This window comes from Nestor notabilis, unplaced genomic scaffold, assembly GCF_000696875.1.
Source record: "Nestor notabilis isolate BGI_N333 unplaced genomic scaffold, ASM69687v1 scaffold5454, whole genome shotgun sequence".
NCBI classification, from domain to species: domain Eukaryota; kingdom Metazoa; phylum Chordata; class Aves; order Psittaciformes; family Psittacidae; genus Nestor; species Nestor notabilis.
The window spans coordinates 498-17,503 of NW_009926748.1; the positions used below are offsets into that span (position 1 = coordinate 498).

Below are 17,006 nucleotides of genomic sequence, written 5' to 3' on the forward strand. Positions count from 1 at the left end.
CACAAGCCACAATGTGACCATTTTAAAAAACAAGCTACTTGCTGATTCAGGAAAACCATGAGGTGCTAGTTGTCACTCTCTCCAGTTTTACTGTGGGACGTGAGCTCTGTGTGCTCCAGAGGAGCAGAGAGGCAGAGTGAGAGATTCCTCCAGGGTTAGTATGGTCCTGGACAGCAGAGGATCGGTTTCTTAAAACATGATACACTTTGGCTCTGGTTTTATACCGAGTCTGAGGGGGTGAGGAGGTCTGTTATATGGAGAGCTGCTGTTAATTCCTCACGTCTTGGTTTTCTGTCAACAGACAGATGTACTTTCCTGTCCAAGTGTTCCTGTTCTTGCTATAGTTCCTCTGACATGGAGCAATATATATGTCCTGTGGACCTGTAGAATTTGAAACCAGCCCTTGCTGTACACAAAACACAGGTGCAGATTAAGGAAAGACTTGCAGCTTCCTTTGACATTAAAAGGTAGTAAAGAGGACTGACAGTTCATTAGGATTGTCCTCCATCCTGCCAACCGTTTAATGTATGTCTTCAATGTTTCACTGCCATTTCCTTACTTAAGGGTCCTGGTTATCTTACTCTGTGTTGAGGCTTTTAAAGGCATTTATTGGGAGGCTGTTTCTGGCTCAGGTTCTTGGACCCAATTTTGTCAACAGCGGTTAGTTCGACTAGAAGTGTACTCATCTTAGTCTCTTCAGCAGCCCACAGAAAGTCCAGGTCAGTTCCTGTAGCTCCTGTGCTGTGAAATGGAGTTTGTTGATTCACATTGCTTTATACCAGCTGGAGACCTGGTCTGGTGTGTTGAAAGATGCAGGAGGCAGTTGCTGTGGTGTATTTAACTTAGTTGGCCCAAAAGGATGTGCAGTTCCATCATTCTCACTAATTCTCTAAATGTTTTCCTCTCAACAGCTCTGAAAAGTCCAGCTGCATTTCATGAACAAAGAAGGAGTTTGGAGCGGGCCAGGGTAAGATGCAGTATTGTCTTTAATTATTTTGGGGAGGTCAGGAGTAGTATCTTATGTTTTGGGCATCCTGTAGCTATAAATGAGATGTAGAAGGGAATCGTTCATGTTTTGGATGTAATACAGCACTATGTAGTCAGAGATGTATTGGATGGGATGTTCTTTAGCTTGTATGTGGTGGTGGATAACCCTCAGTTGTGCCTGAAAACCGTTGACTACAATGCCTGGATTTCCCCTGGAGTCTTATTTCTAGAAATCACTGGTATTCTTCTTCCCCACTGTCCATATACTTTACTTTTTTTTTTTTTACGGTGTCTGATTTTGCCCTCAAATGCTCCTATCATGTGTAGCTCAGTTCCACCTTTGAGGAAACTGTATGGTTTCTCTGTTGCCTGCACATGCACTTGTTTATGTAGGCCATCAGAAATGGAAAATTTAATAGATAGGATCCCCCCCGCCAAAAAAAAGTCACACAGGCTTTTGGCTCTGTAGAAAGAGGAAGCCAGGCGTCACACTTCATGTGGTACCTTTGCTAACTGGGGGGTTTCTTGATGATTTCTGTTCCCCAGAAGGCCTTTGGGGATAGAGTTTTTTCTGATTAGCCTGCAGGGGAACAAAACCTGTTATGACTGCTGGGCTAAATTTTGTTTTAAAAGTGAAAGCAACATAAATTAATAAATTACATCTGTGATTAAGATCTGTAAAGGAATGTTAACACTTTAAACAGTGGAAACAGAGGACTTTGTATTAAGACCAGTGTCCCAAAGGCTTTTCCTTCTTCTTTTTTTCCCTAAAACCTTCTTATTAAGTTAATATTTTGGTGGGGGCAATTGAGCAAGTATGGTGCAGTTTTCTGATTAACTTTAGTATTTATTTTCTCTGAAGGCCCATCCTGATGGCCAGTACTTACCAGTAAGTTAGCCACTGCTCCCAGTTTCCCATTCCTGGGCTCTGTAAAGGGTTATGTGCTCAGCCCAAGCAGGGTCATCTCTATCCATTGCCCTGTAGTGTGTTCTCCGAAGACAGCTAGAAGCAGCTCTGGAAATTAAATGAGTCTTCTTGTAGCATTTAGATGCTGCCTGCCAAGGGACTGAATGGGGTCTTTAGCTTAACAACTAACATATCTTTAAACAAATAAAAGAGTATGCCCAAACCACAAGTCAGCCAGCAGTATATGAAAGTATTTGCTGTGAACAATGGAACCAGTGCATTTATCTTTAATGTAAAAAGAAATGCCTTGAGTTTCACCCTGACACAAGTTAGTGGTGTTGCATAAAAGAGGAAAAGAGAGCTTTAGCTCTTGAGGAAGTCCTTTATAGTTTCTGTTCTGCAGGCCAGCAGTGCACAGTTTAACTGAGGTGATTACGGTAGAAGGTCATCTTTAGAATAAGCTCATTCTCTGGGTGTTCTGGAACAGAAGATATGCCCCTTCTCTGTTCTGTGTTTGTTTAGATCTCAGCAACAACTAAAGACGTTTTTTCTCTTTGTGCTGTCCAAGATTACCTCACTCCTGAAATTGGTTCTTGCTTGTCTATCTTTGCTGCAGACAGAGGACTATCTGAAACGGAAAATCCGGTCCCGGCCAGAGAGATCAGAGCTGGTTAGGATGCACATTCTGGAAGGTATGGCATATGCTAAACAGGAAAACATGAATAATAAACTCATAATTACTTATTTATCAGCTTTCTATTTCGCCTCTGATCCGCAAGTCTTCCAGTTGAGAGCCGGCAGAAGATCATGCCTGTTGCATGATTTCTTGGGAGGGATTCAGCTCTGCTTGCATGGAGATTCTCAGAAGAATCTGTTAAGTGAACTCAACCTGTGCAGTTTTGTGTAGCTAAGCAACAGTGTAAGAGAATGACCATGGATTGCTCTTCTATTAAGGGAAGACACGATAAAATATCCAAGAGGGAGCAAGACAGATTTGATCTAATTAGTAAGCACCTCAGTTTCAGAAGGGGGGTTCTGTGCTGCTGCTGAACACCACATCTTTGGACACAACTGAAAGGGAAAAGATGAACCAGAATTGGGAGACATCAGTTTGAGAACAGTGAATTTGTCCTATTCTAGAGTCACAAGGGCTACTATAGTTACGTATATAACCTAAATACACATAATAACTATCATATCTTTATAGTGCATAGTTATCTGTTATCTGCAACTACTTTTCTGTAGTTACCTACCGTTATCTACGGTAACCTTTCTGCATAGAAGTAAAATACTGCTGAAGTGCATAGGTTGACTATTCCTGGATTGATACCATTTTATTTGCTTTCCCCCGAACAGAGACCTCAGCTGAACCCTCCTTGCAGGCTAAGCAGCTGAAGCTAAAGAGAGCCAGACTGGCAGATGACCTCAATGAGAAGATAGCGCAGAGGCCAGGTCCCATGGAGCTGGTGGAGAAGAACATCTTGCCTGTGGAATCAAGTCTGAAGGAAGCCATTATTGGTAAGGCCAGAGGAGGATCTGTGTTGAGGGCATTTTCCACAGGTGGCTGTGATTTCCTATCAATCCACCTGCCTGTCTAAGAGAGTGCAGTCCTCTGGTTGGTCTTGTTTTCCTGTCTCAGAATCACAGGCTTTCAGCCCCAAGGATTCTGAAAAACAGAACTCCCTCCAGCAAGATGGTGCTATGAAGACATTAAATTATAGGGAGTATGGACATCCCAGAATAACGTGAAAGCAATTGCATACCCTAAAGACTTGAAAGACTGTTGAAGATTGCATTCCGTAGATTCTCTCCTTAACGATCGCTCTCTTGGTCTGACATGTCAGCAACCTTGGTCAGGGAGAACCCACTGACTTACTCAGATCAGGGAGAGGAGATAGAATATAAACAGGTGTGATGAAACAAAAGCTGTCTGTGAACTTAAAAACTTCAGAGGATTCAACCCCTTTAAAAATAAACCAGAACAGATGTAAATCATGCCAGTGCCATTCCAAGGGCTGAAAGGAATGCTGAGGAATAGCCTTCCCACTGCCTCAGCCGTGCTCTTTTCCATCTCCCTAGACTGAGCAGTCTGTGTATGTCTTTGATTATTCATCCCCTTAAACATGCACAGCTACTTTAAAGACAAATGGGGGACAACTGTGAACAAAATGGAATACTTTTCATGAGAAAGGAAAAGCACAGTATTGTGAGAGAGCCTAACTTCTCCATTGCACAAGAAGTAGTTGAGGAAGAGAAAGAGTGGACTTGTGAATTGGGAGCATTAAACATGTGGCTTCCTTCTGGACAAGCAAAGTATATCTCTGGATTTCTGTTGCTTCTATGTTAGGTGCAAACGATAGTATTTCCATGCTTACCAGGATTAATTTGAGATGATACAATCTAAAAAACATTAGTACCTCACAAATGTACACTACACTCTGCGTGTAGACAGACAGAAATGTTAATAGCCTTTGTTGCATTGCTTGGAAGACTAGAGGGCAATTTGGGATTCTGTCCTGAAGAGGCATTCTACCTTCCACTACACAGGATGAATATCAAAGAATGACTCAACCTTAGAGTGTCTAACTTTCTTTGGTGCCATGCCACAGAGCTGGGTTTGGGCAGAGTTAAGTAGCTCTTGTTATACCTCCTGAACTTGTCTGGCTAAGAAGCAAGGGACATGATTCACCCCAGTCTGCATCATTTTATTCTCCTGATAGTGGAGATGAATGTAAACACAACTGATTCAGTTTGGGCTGTGTTCTCTCATTTTTAGTTGGTGCTTTAAGCACAGCTCAGACACATCTCTCTCCATGTCTTCATTAATCTTTGTGAAACATCTAGTGTCAAGTGAAATAATGCCTTATTTCACTTCAGAGACCATAGTTGATGTTTGTGTTTTTAGTTGGACAGGTGAACTACCCAAAGGTTGCAGACAATTCCTCCTTTGATGAGGACAGCAGTGATGCCCTCTCCCCAGAACAGCCAGCCAGCCATGAGTCCCAGGGGTCTGTCCCATCGCCGATGGACTCCCGGATTTGTGAGCCTCTCCCTAGCACCACTGGCACATCACTAGCTCAGGTGAGAATGTGGTGGCTTCCTGCAATGCCCTGGAACTTCCCAGCTACTGCTGATTTCTGGCAGAGGATCCTAAAAAATGAAACCAAGGGATCCTTGAAAGGTATAGTCTGTGAGATTTCACAAGGGGTCTTTGCTCTGTGTGGCATTGGTGAAGTCCTCTGGTTATTCAGAAGCCCACACAGTAGCGCCGTGTGAGAAGGGGAGCAACCATCACTTGGTGATATAGCCGGTGTGTGACTGATTCTGGCGGGCAAAGCTGGGAGGTACAAGTGTGGGATTTTGATTCCTTTTCTACCCTGAGAAGATGTGCTGCTTCTCAGGGATAACTGAAGCAGTGAGTTAAAGGAGTCGGATTAATAACTTGAAACCTGTGCTGTTTCCTTGTAAGTGGACATTTTCTGTACTCCATTTAAACTGTTTCCTTCCTTGTATGTGTATTCATCGTGCCTTTTTCTGTCCCTGCAGGGTACATCCCAATTGCAGATCAGCGCAGACTCCAGTGAAACACTTTTCCTACCTGAACAGCCACCCCCGCCTCTGCCACCTCCGCCTCTTCTGCCCCCTAGTCTTACCAACGGAGCAGCTCTTACTGCTGCCAAGCCCCCACCAACACTCATTAAGGTACTATTTTGGCTGATTTCTTCATAATTGTAGTCTGAAGGAAGATGGTAACTCTCAAGGTTTGGAGTTGGAAAGACTATGTTGACAGATGCAAAGGAAGGAGAGCTGATTACTTGCAAGTGTCTTCCTCACTGGTTGTAACATGTTTAATGTCTGGTGAAATGGGTCCTGAATGCAAAATGTTTTGAAACAATCAGTGGTATCTGAGTGAATCTGCACTGGATGAGCAAGTAATCTGGTGTGCTGGGAAAGGTGACCAGCATTGTAGTGCAGTGTAAGCTGCTGCAGATGCTGTGACCATACTGTTGCCTAAGTTAGAGAAGCATGGAAAGACCCTGAGGTCAAATCTGGAGAATTTTGAAATTAAAATTCCAGTGTGTGTTCTGGTTTACATGGAGTGTTATATTATTTCAGTGTTTCCATTCTTATTTGCTTCCTCCTCTTCTTCTAAATAGCAAAGCCAGCCCAAGTCTGCTAGTGAGAAGTCTCAGCGCAGTAAAAAAGCCAAGGAGTTGAAGCCGAAAGTCAAGAAGCTTAAATATCATCAGTATATTCCCCCGGACCAAAAGCAGGACAAGGGAGCTCCTCCCATGGATTCATCCTATGCCAAAATACTGCAGCAGCAGCAGCTCTTTCTCCAGCTTCAGATCCTCAACCAGCAGCAGCAGCACTACAACTATCAGACCATCCTGCCAGCCCCACCAAAGTATGGGTCCTAAATGGCAGCTCTCTCTTAGGAAGCACTTGCTTTCCCAGTACTGTTATCAGAGGCAATGTGTTCCGGGTATGAGGTGTGGTGATTGGGTATGGCACATTTAAATCTTTTTAGGTTACAGCAGGCCTCAAAAAGGGCCTGAAGTGAGTCGGTTGGCAGAGTAAGGGTCATGGATATAGTCAAAGGCATTGGTATGCTTTAATGTCTAGGATGGCACTAGAGACCCAGATGTTTCTGAGCTATGTGATAGTGTCAGGCCTTCATTGCCTTTCTAGCTTGGTTTTGATGCCTGTGTTTTTTCTTTCCCTGCAGGCCTCCAGGAGAGCAGCAGAGCGGTGCCAGTGCCCCTGCTGTACGCAGTCTCTCTGCCACAGTCAGCAACACATCTTCAGTATCCTCTGGTTCCAGTGGGCTAATGCGACAAAACAGTAATGCTGCAGTGGGCAAGCCTGGCCCTCTCCCTGCCAACCTAGATGAGATGAAGGTAAATGTCCTGTTAAGCTGCACGGCTCCTTGTTTGCCATTGTCAGAGGGCAGTACTGAATGATTTTGCTGCCCCAGAGCAGGGCTGAGGTGGGCTGACAGGATTTAGTGACAGAGGCTGGTATTGCTACCCTGCAGTCTGTATCTGTGGTGCAGGTTTGTTGGCCTGCAGGGAGGGTCAGTTTAGTCCTTTGCCCCATGGCTCTGGTAACTGTTTAGAGTTGTTCTGGTTAGAGTATATGTTCTCTTAATGTTGCCCCCTTTTTTATCCTCTATCAGGTAGCAGAGCTGAAGCAAGAGCTGAAGTTGAGGGCCTTGCCTGTCTCAGGCACAAAGACAGACCTGATTGAGCGTCTCAGAGCTTACCAAGAGCAGAACAGTGCAGCCAGCCAAACAACCCCCACTCCCAAGCCCAGCACAGCAGCCATGCTCCCAAAAGCTGCCGAAGTGGTGGTAGCCTTCCCAGCTGCCAGGCTGAGCACAGGGCCAGCCCTGGTCACCACTGGCATTGCACCAGCAGAAGTAGTTGTGGCCACAGTCACCAGTGGCGGTGTGATGAAGTTTGGCAGCACAGGCTCAACTCCTCCTGTTTCTCCAACTCCTTCTGAGCGTTCGCAGATGAGCACAGGGGACGAGAACTCGGCCACCGGAGACACCTTTGGAGAGATGGTGACTTCACCACTGACCCAGCTCACCTTGCAGGCGTCTCCAGTGCAGTTCCTGGTGAAGGAAGAAAGCTCCAAGTCTGCCTCCTGCAGCGTAAACGCGGCACCCAGGTCAGAGCGATGTAGCACTGGCAGCAGCAGAGATGCAGAAGTTAGGGACAAAGACCAGATGCTGCAGGAGAAGGACAAGCAGATTGAGGAACTCACCCGCATGCTGAAGCAGAAGCAGCAGCTGGTTGAAATGCTTAGGCTACAGCTAGAGCAGGAGAAGCGCTCTCAGCAGTCACTACTGGCCCCAGCGGCTGCGGGAGAAGGAACAGCCCTTGCCTCCAACCCAGTAGCATTTGGCATCCAGGTCAAGAGTGAAAACGGTTTCCTGAGTTGCCAGTCTGCAAAGCAATCCAGTGGCCAAACAGACCAATTCAGCCCTGCACCAACCGCTAGCCAAATGGACACTTCGAATCCAAGCCCAGTGCCAAAGAAAGCCGTGGTGGTGAAGCAGGAGGTGCCAGACGCGGAAGCAGAGCCGCCGTGCCAGTCCCACAGCCCGCGGCTTTTCCTTGGCCAGCAAGGGAGCGCCCTGAGTGACCTCATCAAGGGCAGCCCGCCCCCCACCCTCATCACTGACTCCACAGGGACCCACATCGTCCTCACCGTGACCAAGCAGAGCACCGAGAGGCAGGGCCTCTCGCCCCATGGGAAGGCAGGGAGTAGCTGCCCAACCTTGCAGGTGGGCAAGGGTTAGATCACATCCCGGCTGCAAGCAGTTGGGTTCCTCTCTCCCTCTTCCTGCTCCTGGTTAAGTCAACCATACGGTGACTTAACATGGTGGAAATTCAGTGCAGTAAATACAAAAATGTCTCAGTTGCTCACTACGATGCCTGGTAGATCGTGGCTTTGTAAAACAAAGCAGTGTAAGCATATTTTCAGCAGAAAGCCTGGAATTGACAATGATGAACTGTGTACAGCAGTGCGGGACTGACTGTGTGCATCACAGGCTGTTCAGCATTCTTCCACACAAACACAAACTCTTCTGCCTTTTGTCAGGCAGGATCTCGAGCTTGGAGGACAAGGGTTTTTGCTGCTACATATCACTAGTGGCAGAACAGCTATGCCTGTGATAGTAAAAGAAGCAGAGTGTATTTCACCTCTTGTCCTTTACTGGAGAGATCATAGTCAGAGTGATAGATAGGTTACCTCATCTACCGAGAACTGAAATCAGACCCTGGGAGCAGTCTGTTTGCTTTTTGACTGCTCTTTGCAGTCTTTTTAATGCATGTCAGTATTTCAGTGTTAACAGAGTCTTTCATCAGAGATGATCTACTATTCCCCTGCTGGCATGAGCTCAGCACTTAGCAGAAGTGTTCCAAGCATTTCTTCCAGGAAGGAATAAATATGCTTAGGTTTTATGGCATGAGTCAACCCCCAGCATCTTCCATGGCAGAGAAGATTTTCATTCTCTGCTCCTACATTTCTTGCACCTTCTGCAGAGCAGGTGGCAGTGTCTGCCACCAGGGACAGCCACAGAGCATTTGCTGTGTAGCAGGCAGCTGTCTAAATACCAGCATCCAGTGTCACCCTTGATACCCTGGGTTATCTCACCTGAACTCCAGCCACTGCTCCAGAAGGGCGCAGGTCCTGTGTCAAGTCTGCCAGCCGTGAAGGAATGTCATGGATAGCCCAGGGATTTAGACTGGTACTACCTCCTCTTTTAGGATCTGAATCCCATCCCAATCTGATTTCTCTGCTTGGTGAAACAGAATGAATCACTGAATTCCCTAAAGAATAAAGAGTGGGGGGAAAACCAAACTTCCTAAATCCTTTAAGAAACACAAGCCTTGCTCCACCTTGTGTCCGGGGAATGACTTCTCACAGCTACCGTTTTCTTTCCAGAAAGTACAATCATCACCCGCTAAAACTTCCAGCCAACCACCGTGTCAGCTACCTGCAAGCACCCCTCAGCAGCCCACACAGCAGCAGAAGCAGCCGCAGCAGCCCCTGCAGCAGCCCAGAGGAGTAAACCAGTCTGTCAGAAAGGTAGCTCACTGCCTGCTCCTTTTTCTTCCTTGATTTTCTTTGCCTGCTGCCAGGGTTGCAGCTGTGGTGGGAAAGGGACACACATGCACAATCCTGGTCAGAAACCATTGTCACAGCAAGTGAGATTTCACAGCAGCTTCTGCCCCAGCTTGCAGCTGCACGGGGTGCTTGGTTTTCAGTTTGAATGTGGCAGCAGAAGGGGTGCCTAGCATGGCCTCTCCATTCCCCTGCCTCCTGCCAAACTAGCTGTGAGGGAGAGAGCTCATGAGACATGAGGTTTCAGGAGCCCTGAGTATCCATGGGGATGCTTGGAAGTGTTGCGGAGGCTTTACAGCAAAGAGCTTTGGGATAAACCCTGACAATTTGGTCTGACATTTGGGCAGAATACCAGCTAGTATTTTAAACAAGCATTGTTTATCAGTTGTTAAAAATGGTGAGAGGCCAGGGTGGGCAGCCTTGGCTCACAGTGGTATTCCTGCTTCTTAAAGGAGTGCTGCTGAACTGAAAAGGTGGCTGCTGCATAGAGAGAGGGTGGTGTGGGCAGTAGTCTGCTGCTGAAGGTGGCATATGAGCTCTGACAGGGACGGATGTGACCTGTTACTCTCTTGTACTGATGAACATGCTGTGCCTTGAGCACACCTGTTAATCATCTCTTTGTGAAGTGCAGTGGTTCAGGAAAGAGAGCACTTCTGGCTTTACCCCTTCTCCAGGTGATGGTTGTGAAGATGCTGTGCATCTCTTCCCTTTCTAGCTGATTTTTAGCTGTCTCTGTAACATGTAATCAAGATAACAAATATTATGATGAGTTTTTAGAGATTCTAGGATCACTTCTGAGTCAGATCTTGGAAAGAATATGACAACTAAACCAGGGGAAGTTCAGGTTAGATCTAAGGAAGAAGTTCTTTACTGTGAGGGAGTTGAGGCACTGGAACAGGCTGCCCAAAGAAGTGGTAAATGCTCCATCCCTGGCAGTGTTCAAGGGCAGGTTGGACACAGCCTTGGGTTACATGGTCTAGCGTGAGGTGTCCCTGCCCACGGCAGGAGGGCTGGAACTAGATGATCTTAAGATCCTTTCCAACCGTAACTATTCTATGATTCTATGACAGGAATAATTTCTAGTGTGGTCAGAGTGAACGGGATACTCACTTTGCAAAGGTCTGGTGCCTTGTTTTGCTTTGAGACCTTTGAGGAGGTGCAGAAGGTGAACAGTGGCACCTTTTCCCTCACGCTCCCTTTGCTCATGTGCTGTGGCAGCATCTGTAGTCAGTCTCCTAATCCTTTTGCCTCCCTGTAGGGACAGAAGCCAGGTTTGCAGGTGGTTACAGGGCAGTTGCCTCACACTATATTCATATTGTCTTTCTCAGCACCTCCAAACCAGCAGCCCTTCCTCCCCAGTGCTTTCCACAAACGGTCCCTGAAAATTGGTGCTCCTGGCAAAGGAGTGTGTGTGAAAAAAGGTACCCTCCCAGCACATTCCAGAGGCCTGTGCCACAACACCAGCTTCCAGCCCCTCTCAGGAAGAGAGCAGACCCAAGAGCAGCTCTACCAGCTGGGGCCTGCAGTAGCTCCTCTACCTGCAGGTCACAGAACAGATGAACAGCTTTCCAGGGAAAACAGGAGGAAGGAGAGCATTGACGTGTATGAGTGTTGGAACTGGCATTCACCTAATACCTGGGGATCACTGCTCCAGGGAGCAAACTTCAGAGTGGATCACACATAGATGCTATAGAGGCAAAGCCTGATCCCCGTTTTAACTTTTCTTATGGGCAGTTGTGTGCTGATTCATCTGGTAAAGCTGAGTCATGAGCACCACTTCCTACAACATTTGGGGTTTCCTTTGGAGGTCCCTGGTGCTGCTGAGTGCTCTGGTGCCCTCCACCCACCATCAGGCTGTGAAACTTGGCTACTAGTGAAGCTTGCTTGTGTTCCCAAAGCAGGCACTGCAGGGAGAGGTGGGTAGAAGAGGGGTCCTGGCTATGTTGTGCAAAGTAGGCTGAGCACAACAAGGGAAGTGCCCTCTCTCTCCAAAGTGCGAGAGGAATTCCCCACTTGGACAGATGAGGCTCTCCCATCCAGGAGCAGCCCCATGGTGGTTTGTGGTGTTGCTTTAGCGTTAGAAACGTCAGCTAAAGATTCCCAGCTGTGAGTTGGAGGGGAAGTCTGTCTTCCACCCCTGCAGCCAGCCACGCTGCAGGGAGCAGAGCAGAACAGTGCAAACCTCTGGGCAGCAATCACCAAGAGAGAGGATGATAGTTTCTCAAAGCAGCTGTGAGACAGGAGTTAGTATGGTCTTTCCCCTGATCACCCCTTCTGCCTTCTTCCCAAATAGCCCTCATCACAGCCCGCCTCTCCTGCTGCCCCTTCTCCATCCCAGATGGACCTGGAGCAGCGACAGCACACATCACTTTTTGGAACTCCTCCACCTCCTCTCCCTGTTCCCTCGGTCCCAATGAAAGAACCACCAGGCTATGAAGAGGCCATGAAACAACAGCCAAAGGCCCAGGTGGGAGCAGTTCTTCTCCCTCATTCCCTTGGAAAGCAGGTGAAATGTTGCTGTTGTAAATCTGCTTAGATTCCTGATCTGGGCCAGTAACAGAGAATGAAGACACAACTGCACCTTCCTAGCTGAATTCCTTTGAAAAGTTTGGGGCAGACCCTAAACCGCAGGTAGAGATCCCCAGCCACTCACTGTCTGGTGAGCGGTAGTACAGAAGTTGCTGAGTTTACTTCCCCATCAGAAAGAGGTGGGGTTACAGCAGGTTATGGTGTGGTGCCTCCATGTGCTCCTTTTTGCTAGCTGACAGACCCATCTCAGGGTGAGGGAGGAGAGCAGCAGCCGAGGGTGTTGCAGGAGGTGGCAGGTCGCCTGGTAAACAGGAAGCTAACCCTGCACTCGCTCTCCCCAGGAGAACGGCTGTTCCAGCCAGCAGATGGATGACCTGTTTGACATCCTCATTGAAAGTGGAGGTAAGGAGGCAAAGCCAGCATTTCCCAGAGACTGGGTTGGAGCCTGGGGATTATAGAGCACCGAGGGGAGAGTCTGTCATGGCCTGGGTCTTTGCTCCTGTGTCCCTGCCAGTGCCTTCAGCATTGTCAGTTCATCGAGGCACTGAGGGAGGTATCAGTCAAGCACTGGTATGATACAAAGCTGCTCAGTGGCTCTGCTACATCAGATCTGGGCACATCTCTTCTGCGATACTGGGTAGAGCTGAATTTCCCCAAGGGAGGCCTGAAAACTCCCCCCAGAAAGCCACGCTTGGGTACAGGATGAGTTTCCTTACTGCAGTTGGTGGTCAGTGATGGCTCAGTCTGGGAGGTCCCTGTTGCTGTGGTCGGTAGAAGGGAAGAAGGAGGGGAGGGAGCGACCCTTCTGGTGTTTGGCCAAGCTTTTCGTCACCCCAGCCTGCCTGTTTGTTCCCTGCACAGAGATTTCTGCTGACTTCAAGGATCAGTCATCCCCAGCTGGGAAAGACCCACCGGTGGCCCCAGCCTGCTCCCCACCACCCAGCAGCCACCATTCCTCAGAGCTGGCGGTGCCAGTGTCCCTGGGGCAGACGGTGCCCGTGGGCCGGCTGGAGGACTTCCTGGAGAGCAGCACTGGCCTCCCGCTGCTGACGGCAGGCCATGATGGGCCGGAGCCCCTGTCCCTGATTGATGACCTCCACAGTGAGATGTTGAGCAGCTCGGCCATCCTGGACCACCCACCTTCACCTATGGACACCTCAGAATTGCACTTTGCTCATGAGCCGTCCGGGGGCATAGCCCTGGACCTGGCTGAGGCTAACTTGGACAGCATGGACTGGCTGGGGGTGGCAGGGGGGGGCTGGAGTTGCCAGGGGGGCCTGTCATGAGCCTGGCTCCCCTTAGCACTGCGGCTCCCAGTCTCTTTTCCACAGACTTCCTTGATGGACACGATCTGCAGCTGCACTGGGATTCTTGCTTGTAACTCTGTGAGCAGAGACTGAAGGGAATGGGAGTGGGAGGGCACGGGCATGCAGGGGGAAGAGGCCAGTCAACCAAAAACAAAAAAAGAAATGAGCTCCTCGTAGTTGTACTCCTCCCCCAACAGTGTCCTTCCTGCACGGAGTCAGCAGAGGTGGCAAAGGCATACCCACCCGCTGCTTGAGTCACAGCCAGACCAGGACAGGGACAACAGCCGCTGGGGGCAGAAGAGGCTGAAGGAGGTGTGGGGCTGGTGGCCTCCTACCTACTGTGTGCAGCCTGACCCAGCTGGAGTGAGAAGAGAGCTGGCAGCCCCTCTTCCTCCAGGCAGGAGCAGTGATGGCAGCACATGGAGTGCGTTGTTGCCGGGCACGAGTTCCCTCACGCCTCGCAGTGGGACAGCGCGTGACTGGGTTGAGCTGTTTCCAGAAGCAGCACCCCACACCTTGCTGGGATGGACGGATGAAGAGGGTTGTGCTGCCCCTGCACGGTGGGTTTAACAGTTGCAGAAGGGGATTCTACCTCTGGGGCAGGACACAGAGGCAGGAGCGCTGGCTGCAGGGGCTGCCCTCTGCAGCACTGTCTGTCTGTCAGGGGAAGGTCTGATCTGCTGCAGGGCTGCGAGGAGCTGGGCAGAACAGGCACCTTTTCCAAATACAACCAAAGGGAACCAGAGTTCCCCACCAACCTGGTAGTGTCTGAGCTGGTTTCCCAAATATTGCTGGTCTTGGCAGAGGCCCGCCTGCTTGCTTCACTCGCTTTGGGCTGCAAAGCAGATTTTTAAGGTGCTAAAATCCAGGTCCTTACATGTTAAATCTGTCCTCCTCTGCCCCAGACCTCTGGAGGTGAGCCTGCAGGCACCCGCTACCCCCGAGCTTCCACAGCACCTGTGGTGGGGTTAGGGACAAAAAACCATCCCAATGTCCTGGGGTGGTGCATGCGGCACAGCTGGCAGTGAGCAACATATCATTAGGGGCCATGTGCAGTCTCTCCTGCCCTCAGCTGTGCTGTTCCCTCCCTGTTAGCAGGTGCCCCCGCAGAAAGAGGCAGCTGGGGATGTCAGCCTTGATGGGTGAGGAAGGGGAAATGGTGCTGCAGAAGGGGTGTTGTGTGGCACGAGGGTCCTGGCTCAGTGGTGCGACTGTGAGGGCCCTGTCTGGGGGAGAAGTGGGAGCAAGTAACAGGCAGCTGACCTCTGTTCTTCCTTTCCTCCATGCCCATGGAGGGAAAAGGCAAGAGCAAATGGCTGTTTACTGTGAGCTGCTGCCATGGAGGGTCCTGGGCTGGTGCCTCAGGGCAGCTGCTGACTGCCACAAGGGCAGATGAGTACCCCAAAGCATCCAGAGCCATGGTGATGCTATTCCTGTGCAGGGTTTTGCATTGGAAACCCAGGCCTCTGGCTCGCTCTCATGCTGTTTCTCTTGTCACTTTGGAATTCCTGTGTTGGTTAGTAGTAACTCACTGCCACGTTTACCAGGGGAGACAGAGCCTAGCTTTGCCTCATCAGGCAGCTGTCTGCTTGTGCCCTGAGCTGGGTCCAGACTGAGGGAGCTGGGGAGGGCAAAGCTGGAGGTGATGGCTTTTGAAGTCATACAGCCTAAGGTGCTGACCCTGCTCAGGCAATGGACAGATAAACCACCATCCTTTTTAATGTCTCCTGGAGGATGCTGTTCCCACCTTTCCCTGCTGGGGAGGAGTAGGTGTGAGCAGGCACATGCTGTACCCTTGCACCTTTGGTACCTGGCACTCTTCTCGGGGAGGCCTTGCCTGGTAGAAACTCCTGCTTTCCTGAGCCCTATTTGCTTGTTAACTGCACGGGGAGCCACTTTCTTAATCATTTGCAGGGGGAGCCTGATGGCAGCTTCTTTCCTTTCTGCCCCCCTCTGCTTCCTTCTCTCTCCAGTTGTAAGCAAGGCAGAGCCTCTTGCCTGCCTCCCTCAGTGTCCAGGGAACACTGACCGCTTTCTGTTGTCCAAGCTACAATGTCATGTCCTAAAGACAGAATAACTGGGACTGGTGGACACCCCCCCGAGCCCTCCCTCGGTTCTCTCCTGGTGTGCCCTGGGAGCAGTAGGTGCATTAGCAGTTGCCTTACAGAGCTCTCCCCAGGGCATCTGCCCAGCCTTGGTTCCAGGTGGGCACAGGAGGTAATTGGCTGCTTAGGAGGAAATTACTGGGGGGGGGATCTTTCAAGTGCTAAGATGGAAAAGGTAGGCTGCAAACTCATGCAGAATCACCTTCTTCTACAGCCCACAGTGAGCCACAGCCCTCAACACCACCCAGCTGCGGGGTTTTTGTACAAACACTCACAAAGCTGCAACCAGTAAACACAGAATGAATTGAGCTCCTAGAGCAGTGAGCTCCTAGAGACAGGTGGGTGCACCCCCAGCCTGACCCTGGCCCATGGCAGAGGTGTCAGTGCTGGTCACCAATGTAGCCCTCCCTGGGGTTGCGGGGGACAGGCTCAGCTCCCGGCTGCTCACACTCACCTTCACCCTCCTGCCATCATTTGTGAAATGCTGTAGGAATTTAATGACCCCAATTTAATTACTTGAAATTGGCTTGATGGGCTGAAGAGCCCCCAAGGAGCCCAGATGACACACCACAAGCCTCACCTCCCAAGGAACCCAGCCAACCTGCCAGAGCCCCTCTGCACAAGGGGCTTCTGCCAGGGGAGCGAGCGCTAACCCTGTGCCCAGGGGCAGAGGGGAAGATGGTACCTCATCCCAGGAAAGATTAGAAAGCCTTTTCCCCAAGCAGTGCCCAGAGCAGGCCAGCCCAGTTCTCTGCTTTCTTACTATTATTTGTTTGAATAATAGTTCAATAGTTCTTTGTCAGAAGAGGTGTTCCCCTGGACGTACAGTTTTGCACTCGTTGGGAAAGAAAACCCACGAAGTCTGATGTTCTGCCTCTACCTTGAATGTAATCCTGAATCTTTCTGCTGTAACCACTACTTGTTTGTAACGTGTATTTGAGTAGCACGCACTCTCCCTTCCACTATGCAGCACACGGCAAGGGGTGGTCAGCACCACTGGAGACGGATGGTGCTGGGGCATCAGATCCAGAGCGAGTGTTCAACTGGAAAAGGCTAAAAGTGACAAGTTAATGGGGGAGAGAACGGATCTTTAAATTGAATTATTTTTTCAGTTACAGATATTTGAAAAAAAAAAAAATCCATTTTATTAAAAAAAATTCCAAACAGCCCTATGCTCAGAGGTGTCTCTGCTCTGCTGGGGGAGGGCTCAGGGCCACGCTGCCTCTTCCAGCTAAGGGTGGGTGAACCCTCAGGGCCTTTCTCAAACCTGAAAATGACAACGCTTGAGTGGTGGTGCCTCGTCCCTTCTCAGCTGCAGGGAGATTCCATCCATGTATGGAAATTATCCACCCTGCAACTAGGTCTGAGGATAGGCAGCTGGTACAGCCTCCTGCCCAGCCCAGTAGGCTGATCTGGACCCCAGCTGTTGTGGTGGTGAGGTGATGCTACCAGCCTTCCTTGGCCAGATGACAAACTGGAATTATCATAGAATCCCGGACTGGTTTGGGTTGGAAAGGACCTTAAAGATCACCT

At 49.5% G+C, this 17,006-nt stretch overlaps 1 protein-coding gene across 1 annotated transcript; it reads left to right on the forward strand.

Annotated features, from left to right (window-relative positions):
- Positions 1 to 911: 911 nt before the first annotated feature.
- LOC104405105 (MKL/myocardin-like protein 1) lies at positions 912 to 13,519 on the forward strand (the record flags this gene model as incomplete). Its single annotated transcript, XM_010013706.1, is given in 13 exon segments — positions 912 to 967; positions 2,511 to 2,586; positions 3,251 to 3,412; positions 4,800 to 4,975; positions 5,441 to 5,596; positions 6,052 to 6,302; positions 6,624 to 6,795; positions 7,074 to 8,189; positions 9,353 to 9,496; positions 11,826 to 11,999; positions 12,403 to 12,463; positions 12,923 to 13,299; positions 13,302 to 13,519. Coding segments are annotated over 13 exon segments (3,062 nt in total), but the record flags the coding sequence as incomplete, so codon positions are not given.
- Between the last annotated feature and the right edge of the window lie 3,487 nt (positions 13,520 to 17,006).